Genomic DNA, 12,941 nt, shown 5'->3' on the forward strand with positions numbered 1-12,941 from the left:
ACGCTCCAGGCAGTAGAGACAGACGTCGTGGCGGTCCGCCACCGATATGTTGCAACGGCAGGCCCCACAGGACTTGAAACCAGGCATCCCTACAAGCACCAGGGAAGACCAATCAGAGACAAAAAGTCCCAAAAAAGATAGTCAAAAAGTGACTAAGGTACGTGCTCTAACCTTATCTGCACTTACTGGCGCGGAAAAAGAAAGAACTGACGTCAGCGCGCATGGGTGGCGCCTAAGTAGTCTCCGTGATGTCATGTCGGCGCTTATAACGCCAGCGACAGATGCTGAGCCGCATGACGCCACCTACTGACGCACAGAGGTACTGCTAGCAAAACTTTCCGGATCCAGTCTGACACCTGGGGATATTCTAAGGTAAGGAATCTATCACTAACGTGTCTCTTTCAGATATGGCCCGGTAATACGCTGTGGGATGAGTTCAGCCCTTGGTTTACAGGTAGGCGATTGTCCCATCTCATCTTCCCTAATTACAGATTTGTTAACTACTACAAATGTGTACTACTGCACATAAGAAATTACCTATCACCCAAAATACTACTGTTTCTTCATTCAATATAATTTCATCATTTTTGCTGCCACTAATTTCTTAATGATGCGGGTCACCATATTCCACATCTATTCTGAACTACTTTGGGCCTGTAATTAAAAGCTATGATGTAGTATCAATCAATCAAAATATCTTTATTCGATTGTTAGATGCAATCATAAAAGTACAGATAAAAAATTGCATGATTACAATATTAAAAAAGTACATATATAAAAATACAGGAATTCATTAAATTCATGGAGGTCAAGCACAAGGGGGAGAAACAATTACAATTATAAAGTGCAGTTATATGACCATACGTTTCCTAATGATCATCACATTTTTTAAATACAAAGTTGTTGTTGCTACACATACATGATTGTCAAGGGCTTGAATACTAATCATCGCCGCACGGCAATGACGAAGTCCTAATTCTCTTAGAAATGGCAATAAAACATTTTTCCTCATTTCATCATACAGTTTACAAAATAGGAAAACATGAATGGTACTCTGAGGTGAGATATTGTCACAAGGGCAAGGAGGTAGATCGTGCGTCCAATTATTAATCATAGGAAAGCTAACCAATCTGTGGAAGATATCAAATCTAAAGCGCGAAAGTAAAAAGCGCTCATAATTATTAGTTACATATATTAAGTAGGGCTGAATCTTAAAAGTTGCTAAAACCAATTGATGCTGCTGAACAGAAGGTTGAGACCTCCGCTGCAGTCCTGTGGGAATCCAAAAGGGCTAGACACTCCTTCAAATCTTTCCGTGAGATTGCTGAAATATCCATAGGATTCAGAAAAAATTCTTCTCTCCCAATATCTTTTAAGAAATTAAAAACATACTTCACCCATGGTATTTTAGTAGCACCCTCCAATTTTAAAATGTCTATCAGGACATCTCTGTTTAAATGTGTTGCTGCTTGTGTCCAGAGTCTGTGCCATAACAGCACTGGCTCTATTTTAATCAGGTCTGTTATATAAGAAAGGCCTAATTCTGAGTGACAATTAAAATTAGAGGAGCTTTTGGGGAGTGCCAGAATATATTTAAAAAAAGAATTTTCAGCAACCTGGATAGGCGCGGAGTTTGCAAAACCCCAAACCCCACTACCGTAGGTAGCACCAGCTACGCATTTAGCTTTATAGATTTGAATTAATTCTACAGGGAGTCTAGTCCCTAGTTTATTTGAGAAGATTTTAAGAGCAGCGGTCGATCGAAAAAGCTCAAGCTTTTTAACTAAAACAGCTTGGGTCCACGTCTCGTTTTGGGCGAAAAGTATCCCAAGATAAGAAAAATGCTTGGCAGATTCGAGCTTCTGTCCTGCTATAAAGATTGGCCGCTTAGATTTATTTTGCTTAACACAATACATAGTGAAAGTCTTTGATGTATTGACTTTCAGGCCCAGCTCATTCATAAAGCGGGAAAAGCTGTCAGCCACCCGCTGTAAGCTCACTTGAGTACGTGACATAAGTACAGCGTCGTCAGCGTACAAAAGTGCTGGTATTGGGCGGCCTCCTACAAATGGGGGATCCAAGCTATCTTTGCACAAGACTTCTTCCAATGCATTTATATACAAGTTAAAAAGGAAAGGGGCCAGGACACAGCCCTGCCTGACCCCGCTCCTGATTGGAATTTTGTCAGTGCGTTCTCCATTTAGGCCAAAGCGAACGAGGGCTGACGCGTTGCTATAAAAATGTTTAAGATAATAAATAATGTTAGATTCAACCCCAAGTTGTTCTAGTATTAACCACAGTTTAGAATGGACCACACAATCAAAGGGGGCCGAAAGATCTACAAAGGCCAATAACAAATTGCCCTGTTTTGCCCTCGTGTATTTCCCGACCAGCATTAGCAAGTTCAAACCCTGTTCTACTGTCCCCAGGCCGGGGCGAAAGCCATACTGAAGATCAGACCGAATAGAGTTTTCCTTCGCCCACTCAAGGAGCCGGTCCAGAATAACTCTGCCCGCTATCTTAGTGAAGGAATCCAGTAGGGAAATAGGCCTGTAACAGGCTGGGTCCTGTCTATTTCCCTTTTTGTAAATCGGAACTATGACAGATTCCACCCAAGTGGGCAGGAATTCAGCGATGCAGCTAGCGTTAAGCACCTGGACCAGGAGGGGGGCCCACAGAGAGGAAATACTCTTAAATATATCTATGGGAACCCCGTCTGGGCCAGGCGCCTTGGCGCTCTTACTTCTACTCAGGGCCTTTTCGACCTCCTCGAGAGTAAAATGCAATTTTCTGCTAGGGGGATGTTCAAAAGTGGAGGTCGAAAACCCCACTTGTTCTTCTCCTTCATATACTCTCGAAAAGTGTCTGACCCAATCTGAGTCGCATATTGCTATGTCTATTTTCGGACTAACATCTTCACTAAGAAATGGAGTTCTCACGATTTTCCAGAAGCTCACGCTATCATTTATTGTGGAGGCTGAATGAAGAGCCTCCCAAGCTTCAGACCTCAAAATGTTTTTCCTATTTTTAATTGCCATTTTGTAATCTTTCCTAGATCTGCGGATTACCTCAGCAGATCTAGGTTTAGTATGCAGCGCCTTTTTTAGGGCTGCATAGGCCTTGGTACATCTAGAATCAAACCAGCCTCCCTCTTTCTTTCGGTTCTTAAACTGCCTAGGGAGGGAGTTTTTAATTTCATTCGATATTACGGAAAAGGATGCAAGACAAATTTCAGGTGGTGAATCTATCTCTAAGCACGTTGTTATTTCTAAAAGGCATTTATCAACCACTGTTTTAATTATCTCTGCCTCATTTATCATAGCCCATTTTAATGTATATCCATTAATGTTACCAATAGCTAAATTAGCGTCCAAGCTGTTACATTCTTTATCATTGATCAGCGTGGATACAGTAGGTAGCAAAATAGTCACACAAAGCGGAAAGTGGTTGCTCAATACTATATCAGGAACACTAAAAGAATGAATTCTGTTCCCACACTTATTGGAGATAGTGATATAGTCTATAGTTGTAGAGCAACCTCTACCATTAAATGTTGGGGCTAGTATAGGGGTAGAGATACACATTTCATTTGCAAACCCTAGATCGAAATTAGCTAGCAAGATATTAAATTGTTCCCCTAAAATAGTATGTTTAAAATGGAAACGTCCCTCACCATCATCTCGTGTTACACCACATCTATTGTCATTAGTTAATTCACACAGATTACAATTGAAGTCCCCCAACATGATTATCATCAATTTATGTTTAAAAAATGTTTCCTGTAAAAACAAAGCTTTAGTCAATTTCCTTAAGACATTCGTAACATCATCACAGGGAATATTATTATATAGATTGACAATTACAATTGGGGTATCACAAGCCAGACCAAGTACCAAAATTTGAAAATAAATGTCTTTAACAGGTTCAGTAATTTTCTCAAGCTCTAATCTTTTAGACAAATAGACACTCAAGCCACCCTTAGGCCTTCCATGGGAAACAGCTACAGCTGAAGTATGGAAAATGCTATAGCCATTCAAATGAACAGGTTCAAGGCTCCATGTTTCTTGAAAACAAAGCAAGTCTTGGGATTGAATAAAATCCCTCCAGATTGGGTTTTCAATTTTAGATCTGATGCCAGCTATATTCCATGATGAAATTTTAAACACCGATTGAGTTGTCAGGGGGATAGACAAGACTGCAGGGAGCATAGGGGTGGGGTCATTGTGTGAAAGGGGGGACAATTGGTCACCCCTCGCCCTATGCCTTCAGCTGCTGTCAAAACACCCCCCAAGCTCCACATCCTCACACATGGCTGGCACTACTGATGGTAATTTCTCCCCAAATGCAACTACATGTTCACTCATACAGGAATCAAGATGAAAATCTTCATCTAGACCTGGTTCAATGGAGGGGAGCAAGGCAAGATGGCCGCGGCTGGATGGTGGTGAGCAGTCGCACTCACCCTCTCTCTCACTCCGAAAATGAAATGAGTATGCTGAGATTACTGAGTATCCCCTGATGTCCCTCGCGATCTGGCTACACGCAAGCCTGCTTACAGGGCTAAAGAGCTTCAACACCCTTAAGGAGCAGTTTGTACAGCTAAAGCAGAAACTTATCGTGAATCCAAGCTGGGTAAGGGTGAAAGTGGAAGTGGATGCTCTGATGAGCACAATCGGCCTCTCGAAGAAACAGCAACAAGCGGCTAGGATGCCCCCGCGTCCTCCGAGGCATGAGAAAGGGCAGGACAAAGAGAAGGACCAGGCGGCACAGGCGCCAGTAAAAACTGCTGCCGCAGCGGGTACAAATGTGGTGGCGATCAGTGTGGATGGCGCGCCACGCTCTTCTGGGGCAATACGGAAGACAACCGCCCCCCCCCCTTTGAGGAAAAAACCAGAGCCGCGGGGGAAGGCAAATACGTTTACCGTAGGAGGACAGTGCAGCCCGGCGGTTTCGAAAAATATGACCGCGGCTAAAGCAAATGATGGCGGCGGTGAGAAATCTAAAAATAAAGAAGCAGCGCTTCTAAGAACAGATCTTTCCCAACTGCAGTTTTCGCGGATTCAACAATGGCGAGGTGGGTAGAAAAAGGAATTATACAGATCGGGGACTTGAGAGACTCAGAAGGGATAGTACAATTCACGGACTTGATATCTAACCATGGCATCGATAGAAGGGATTTCTTTAAATTCTTGCAAGTTAGGAGTTTCCTAAGTAGTAAGCAGGGTGGTCCAGTAGGGTACAACAGCAACAAAATCCTAGAGAAGATCAAGGTAGGCGGGGACTGCACGATCTCATCATTTTATGCAGTTATGGTAAAGGGAAAAGCTGACGATATGGATAAATATAGTAATAAATGGGCGGAGAAACTGGGTGAAGCCTCTGTAAGGTTTGTGGAATCATTAGACCTGGGTCGTACAATTTTGTGCTCAGCTCCTCCAGTCCCAGCATTATAAAACCCTTTTTTCACTATATTTTACTCCAGCTAGGATTGCAAAATGGGGGGGGCACGACGGGTACTTCCTGCCCTCGTTGTAACTTACTAGCGGCGCATATTATCCATATATTCGCAACCTGTCCTCAACTACATACTTTAATTAAAGACATTGAGCTCTTCCTGCATAGGTCACTAGGTATACAAGTAACCTTAACTCCAGCCTGGATTTTGCTAGGGGTAGATCCAGAAAGAATTTATGTTTATGGCTATTGCAGTATATAGGTTGACCATAGCTAGGGCATGGTTAGATAAAAGCCCCCCCGCATATGCGCACTTGGCTTGCGAATTTATTGGCCACTTACAATCTGGAGAAATCTATATACGCACGGAAAGGTAGGAGGGGTAGGATTCAAGGTCTAAAAATTTGGGAACCTATAGATAGTTGGAAAGAGGCTCTGAGGTAGCATGGATATTGCTCTAAGTTTAAAGGACCTGCATAGAGATTAGATCTATAATTAGGCAAAAGGTATCCTGAACTGTATTCTCTTTTAGTATCATTTCTTTTTTCTTTTTGTGTTAGTGTTTTTTTATTATCTGTTCTCTCCTGCATCCATTGGAATCTGTTATGTTGTAACTTACTGTATCTACTTGATGGTTTAATTGATGGTTTATTTTAAGTATTCCAGTAGGAGTATGTATTGTTTATATATAGAATTAATGGCTTATGTACTTAAAAAAGGATAAGAATATGATATGATATGGAAAATGTACAATGTGTATATTCGGAAAAAAAATAACAATATTTTTTAAAAAAAAATAGTCCTGGTTCAATGACTACTATGACTACTATGATGTAGTAGTCCAGGTGTCTTGTGTGTGACCTACTTTGGAGAGTGACCTAATGAGATATCACTAACAACGTCTCAGTCTCTTTCAGGGTTGACTGACTGTCCAGACCTGTACCCTTCTTGAAGTAAGATATGAAGGAGGGTTCATGGAGGGGGGGGGGGGGGGGTTTGTCGTGGCTTGAAGGTGTAGGCTCCAGCTGAGTTTGTGGTTTCTTTCTACTGTAGCAGAATCTTTTATCCTTTACTGCAAAGATTTGTACTGTCAGCCCTTATGAGGCTGGTCTGACCCACCTGGCGTTCCACATGACCAAATATCCTGTTGAACGTTGCTATGTGAAGGCCACCCATTGTGCACAGGCTTACTTGACTAATGTATAGTTTCTTACCTGTCGGTGTTGTTTTGCAGTTTGAAGATCTTTCTGGATTCACTATGCTGTGCATTATTCCGCGGTCTTGTGGTTGGGTCCGGAATCGTAGTCTTTTTTTCTTTTTTTTCATAGCCCAGGTGGGCGTCGACGTCCCACCTTTTGGTGTCCTTCCTGTGACGTCGGCACGCTTCCTGCGGAAGCTCCCACCTTTGGGCGCCATCTTCTGATTCTTTTTTTCTTGTTTTTGTGTCATTGTTATTGTTGTCCATCCTTTTCCAATCATTTCAGGTTCTTCCTTCTTTTTCAAGGAACTTCAGGTTTGTCTCTTTTAAAGTGTTTGACTGTATATTGTGTTTGTATTCCCTCCTCCTCCTCCTCCTCCTCCTCCTGTCTCTTTCTGGCAGAGGTGCGTGGGTTCGCTAGTGAATCCAGAAAGATCTTCAAGCTGCAAACCAACACAGACAGGTAAGAAACTATTTGTTTTGCAGCATGAATCTTTCTGGATTCACTATGCTGTGCATAGACTTTGTAGCGGTTTGTTATGTTTGTGGCGGCTGGGTGGAAGATGAGCGTTGGTGGTTGAATATATGTTGAAGCACTTTCTGTCCTACTTGTGCTTCCTTCTTCATTTGTATATCCACGCAGTAGTGCTTAGTGAACGTGTGCACTGAAGCCCATGTTGCCGCCAGGCATATGTCTTGAATCGGTGTGTTAGCCAGGAAGGTTACTGTTGCTCCCTTTTTCCTGGTAGAGTGGGCTTGTGCCCCTCCCAGTAGTTCTTGCCCTGCCTGCTTGTGGCAGAATTGTTGTAACGAGGAGTGGTGGACACCCAGAACTGACCCCGTGATACCTCCTTCCTTACAGACGAACCCCTGGGAATCGGAACAAGACGAACTGGACGAAGAGGAACGCAGTACCTTTAATTGGGCATTCTCTGAGGAGGAGGCCCCTCCTCCTGACCACGTCAGAACGGCCGGATTGGATAAACCCCAGGAAGTATTGTTTGGGGCGTGTGACGTCACCCCGGTGGAGAAGGCGAGGAGCGGAGTCGGAGAGCGGGCAGGAGTACGGAGAGAAGAACTACGGAGAGTCCCCGAGGAAGAAACAGCAGAAGGCGGCGAAGGGTCCCTAGGAGAGCCAGCAGGCCAACGACCCCGTGTGCCGCCGTGCCGCACTCCCGGGGGAGGAGTGTGGCTAACTCAGGTACGGCAGCGTATGGCGGCTTGGGTGGGAAGCAAGAGCGTGTGAATAGTGTATTTAGCCCCGCAGTGCTCCCTAGTCTTCCCTTTTCCTCTTGTTCCATTAACCCGCGTGTACTCCCTCACTGTCTGTCTTCACGTTCCAACACTACCGTTGTAAAGTATCACCGGTGAATCCCTCTCTCACACACGGCCCCGAGGTGAAACACAAACCCCAGCCGACAATAGAACTAACGGCCCCCTTTCTGTTGGTCTTCTCTTTCATGGGAACCCGGAGCCTGGGAAGCCGACGTATTGGCCAGACAGCACAGAGCGGAACCTCCTTACGGCAGCCAAGCAGGAAATCACCGGAAAGAAGCCAAGACGGATCCGAGTCAATTTGCAAGGGAAAGACTGACCTTCCGAACCAGGAGGACTTTAATGTTGAACCCAAAACGTGGTATCCCAATAAAACCTGCTTTACCTATCCAACCTGGCGTGTCTCTCATCCCTGACCCACCTGCCAGGTCCACAATTGTATAGTTTGTTCAATCCATCGTGCGATGGTGCCCTTTGTTATTGGTCTTCCCATGAAACTGCTTGCGAAGGACACAAATAATTGCTTTCTTTTCCTGTGCTCTTTAGTTCTTTCAATGTAATGCATTATTGCCCTTCTAGCGTCCAGAGTGTGCAGTGCCCTCTCTGCGCTTGGGACTGGTTTCTGAAAGAAGCTTGGTATCTGTATTGTTTGGTTCATATGAAGCCTTGACACCACCTTTGGCATAAAGTGTGGGTCCGTTCTCATTACCACCCTGTCATTGTGTATTTGGATGTAGGGTTCTTGTAGTGTCAGCGCTTGCAGCTCGCTTACCCTGCGTAGCGAGGCGATTGCCACTAGAAAGGCTGTCTTCATTGTGAGCATTTGTAGTGAGGCTTTATGGATAGGTTCAAAAGGCGCCTTCATACGCTCTGTTAGGACTAAATTAGGGTGCCATGACGGTAGCGGCATCCTCTTTGATGGGGCAATCCTTTTAGCCCCTTCCAGGAATCTCTTTACTACTTGGTATGTAAAGAAGCTCTTTCCTATCTCTCCTCTTGTGTAGGCTACTATCGCTGCTAAGTGTACTATCAGCGAGTCAGAGCTTAGGTTTGCTTTTAGCAGGTGTGTTAAATATTTTAGCACGTTGATTCCTTGGTCATTTTCTTGGGTAGCTTTTTCCTGATGCACCATAGTGTGAATCTTTTCTATTTCGCCACATAGCACCTCCGTGTGGTAGGTCTCCTTGCCTCCTGTAGCACCCGCAGAGTTTCAGGTGTGCAAACTCTATGTCTTCACAAGCCATGCCACTAGGCAGAGGCTCTCTGGCTCTGGGTGGCGTACCTCCCCGTTTTGCATGGTGAGCAAGTCCTTTTTTTTTCGAACTTGTGAGGTGGTCCCTGCGCTATGGCCACTATTTGTGAGATCCAGAACTGCCTGGCCCACTGTGGTGCCACCAGATTCAGTGTCATGTTGCTGGTTCTGCATTTGCCGAGTACCCTGTGTATCAGTGGTATCAGGGGAAAAGCGTAGGCAAATGTTTTCGACCAGCTTATCCATAGGGTATTCCCAAAGGATTGTTGCCCTGGTTGCCTGGATGCAAAGTATTGGCATTTTGCATTCTGGTGTGTTGCAAATAGGTCTATTTCTGGTGTCCCTCACTTCTTGAATAGCTTTTGCGTTTCTTGTGCATTGAGCTCCCACTCGTGGTTATCCATTTCGGCCTCGAGCCTTCTCTTTTTCCTCTCCATCTCGGCGGCCTGTTCGGCATCAAGTGTTTCGTACAAACGACAATCATAGACGTCGAAGTTGCCTTCGGGTCCTTTTCTTTCTACGTCGAGCGCGCCTTTTCGGGGACGTGTTTCAACAACCTAGGCTTTTCTTGTGTTTTCGCCGCCTGGGAGTCCTTTTCGAAGGATCCGCTCGGCTGTTTGTCCCTGGATGCAGCTGCGGACGTCGAAATTTTCAGCGCCAGTGCTCCTTTCGTGGACTTAAGACTCTGTTTTTCGAGAGTCTGACTTTCGAGAGTCTGTTGGGGTTTTAGGGGTTGACGTCTCTCCTACCTCCTTTCTTGTTTTCTTATTGGTCTCTACGACTGTGTAGTCATCTGGTCCCTCAGCAATGTTGTCCTGTTACTCACTGGAGAGGCCCAAGACCCGAAGCGACGGAAGTTGACCTTGGCCTTGTATGCTGTAGTTGGCTCTCCTCTGCCTCTCTCTCACCCTGAGCGGCTTCGGGGTAAAGACAGAGCAGGCGTTGCAATCCTTGCTCTCGTGGTCGACCGGCAGGCAGAGGTTGCAAACCGGGTGCTGCTCCTTCGGCCCGTATTTGTGGTGGCAATTGTGGCAGAATTTGAATGGTGTTTTGTCCATTCCTGCGCTCAGGGGGGCTCCTGTGTGCGCGTTCTCCGTTGGACGTCGAAGTTTCAGATGTTCTCCTCCTCCTTCATCGTCGTCCCGGTTCAGTGGTCTTGTTTCTCGATGTATTGTCCAATCTTTTTTCGGTAGATTTCAGTCTTTTTCCTCTTCTTTTCTCCAAAATCTCTGGAACCTCTTGGTGACAATCCAGACCCAACGGCGGAAAAAAGAATCTTAAGATGGCGCCCAAAGGTGGGAGCTTCCACAGGAAGCGTGCCGACGTCACAGGAAGGACACCAAAAGGTGGAATGGCGACGCCCACCTGGGCTACGAAAATATATATATATTTTTTTTTAAAAGACTACGATTCCGGACCTAACCACTAGACCGCGGAATAATGCACAACATAGTGAATCCAGAAAGATTCACGCTGCAAAACATTTGTTAGACCCTTACTTCAGCAACTCTATGAAAACACCTGCTTGGTTTTCTCTAGTTGCAACTTAGACTGCGACCCCGCTTTGCTTGGTTGCAGCAACTGTGGATCAAGTGTAATTACACTTAAACTTGAATTACACTTAAATTTGAATAAAAATATATAATTAAAAAAAATGGGAGGGTTCATGGGAGACCTATCAGTTTCCTGTACTCTAGACAGGTGGTAGGTTTGCATTTCACTGCCTGTTGGCCACGAGTAATCTCCCAGGTGTGACCAAAATCTTCAAAATGCAGCAATTGTGGCATCAACCTTCAATATGATATACCCTGGCGGCTTCTATGATCTGCTCTGGGTCTAAGAGTGTTCAGTCCAATTTATAAATGACTCAAAAACAGTGTGCTCAAACTTTAGGCAGGGAATTAGACCCGAGAATAGCGATTGGACACAATATAGAGGACAAAATATATATTGTAAGGTAAGAAAGTCTAGATTTACTATATCCAGCTCTACATAACCTACAGAGTACATTCATATTCAAAGGGTGTAGATCTGGAGCTAGGAATAGTAAATCTGTACTTCCTTACATGCACTTACCTTTCAATATTTTGTCCCTCCATATTCTGTGAGTTGATAATCGGTAGTACAATCTTCAGGTAGCAAAGCACATACTCGTCCTCTGGCTCTACTGAGTGTGTCACAACATTTAAAAAGTAGTTACATACTTGGATGAGATGAATTAGTTAAGGTATATAACCTAGGCCTCTGGCCACAGGCTCTTTATAACAGCTGCTGTTTTGTTCTTAGGCGTTTTTGTCTTTGTTAGTTTTAATCACTGAGTTCAAATTTTGGGAGAAGATGTGCACAAGAGGGCAATAATAGAGAAAGGCCACCAGGAGTCTACGCTTTTCTGTGCAGTCTTTCTTTTAAGTTTTTTTTCTTCAAAATCTTTATTTTTGGTAAAAATAAACATACATCTTATATGTTTTTTGTGTATAATATTTTTCAATTTTAAACATGCTCCATTCCTGCTGTTACTGATCACTGTTCTTAATTATGTAAGTCATAAATGAAACAGATCTGTAGTGCTAAAGCAGAATTGAAGTAGTAAAATATAGGTTGATGTCTAAAATTGCCTGTGCCAAATATTTTCCTTCCCCATTGTATACTAGGATGGTCACTGTTCTGATCATCAAAAAACTTCTTGGAGACACACCACAACCCCCCTAAACTTTAATTCGTGCAATTGTGGAGAAACAAAATCTTCCAGAGTCAACCACTTAAAAGTAAAACTTGTTACCTGCGTTGTTGGGCACTGAAACTCCAGGAGCACCAGTGGGCTAGCGCACTTAATGATGTTGAAGTAAAATAGGAAAGGTTTGTTCCTGAAAGAAGTGAGAGAGAAGTGAAAAACAAGTGAAGTTACTAAATCCATATTGTTGCTCTAGGAGGTCTGCAGGTTGCTGCGTTGACAAGAGGGGGACTCATGCAATGGAGCATGGCAACCCTGGTGGGCATGGGGACTGTCCTTCTCGGACTGCTGTAGGGGCACGGTGCAGAGGTAAAAGTAATGCCCTTCACTAGGGCTGTGGAAGCTGCTGCACTTAGAGTATCCAACAGAGTTTGCATGCCTTGATTGGTAATTAGACCTTGCCCCACCCATTTTATTAAAACTAAATCCGATAGCAGCAGTTACTTGGTACTTACTCATTCGGGGTGCCTGCCTGGCCACAGAACTGTCCCCGGCTGTCTGTAGGGTAGATCACCTTCCTAGGATCTCCGTGCGTCCACGCTATAGAAACGAGAAGTAGATTTATAAATCACACAAGTTGCCATTATGTTCTGGCACCAATATGGATGTGTCCTGGGAGCTGGAGTGGAGTCTCTGGACCAAAGATTGGTGGGCAAGCCCCCAGGCTGGGCTGACCAGCAGGTCTTAGGTCCGCCAATGAAAAGGCAGAAAGGAGGAGCAATTACAAGAACATCCCTGAAAGCAATGTCATCTGCACGAGGATGAATGCTTGCTCTGCTGAGCAGCATTTCTTCCTTCATCAAAAGAGGATACATTTTAGGCACAAGTGTATATGGGCGGAGCATGTAGATCACCCAATCCTGTATTTTAGAAGCTCCTTCAAAAAAGTAAATAAGATAGGTTTCGAGATCACTTTCTGCTAAAGTGATATAATAAGAGTCTTGAAAATTGACAAAATTAGTTCATGTCTCAAATGATGGCATTCAACAACTCTTGCCTGAGCCGTGGATTTGCCAAAAATACTGCTATGC

At 44.3% G+C, this 12,941-nt stretch overlaps 1 protein-coding gene across 2 annotated transcripts in view; it reads right to left on the reverse strand.

Annotated features, from left to right (window-relative positions):
- The window catches only part of SLC44A2 (solute carrier family 44 member 2 (CTL2 blood group)), a 341,764-nt gene that overhangs the window by 104,090 nt on the left and 224,733 nt on the right, over window positions 1-12,941 (reverse strand). For both annotated transcript variants that reach the window (XM_078685295.1, XM_078685294.1), the window contains exons 4-5: window positions 12,366-12,450; window positions 11,959-12,043 (exon numbers count right to left, since the gene is read on the reverse strand). In XM_078685295.1, coding sequence (XP_078541421.1) covers window positions 11,959-12,043; window positions 12,366-12,450 — 170 coding nt within the window. The remainder of the gene's footprint in view (window positions 1-11,958; window positions 12,044-12,365; window positions 12,451-12,941) is intronic.

This window comes from Lissotriton helveticus, chromosome 1_1 (genome assembly GCF_964261635.1).
Source record: "Lissotriton helveticus chromosome 1_1, aLisHel1.1, whole genome shotgun sequence".
NCBI lineage: Eukaryota > Metazoa > Chordata > Amphibia > Caudata > Salamandridae > Lissotriton > Lissotriton helveticus.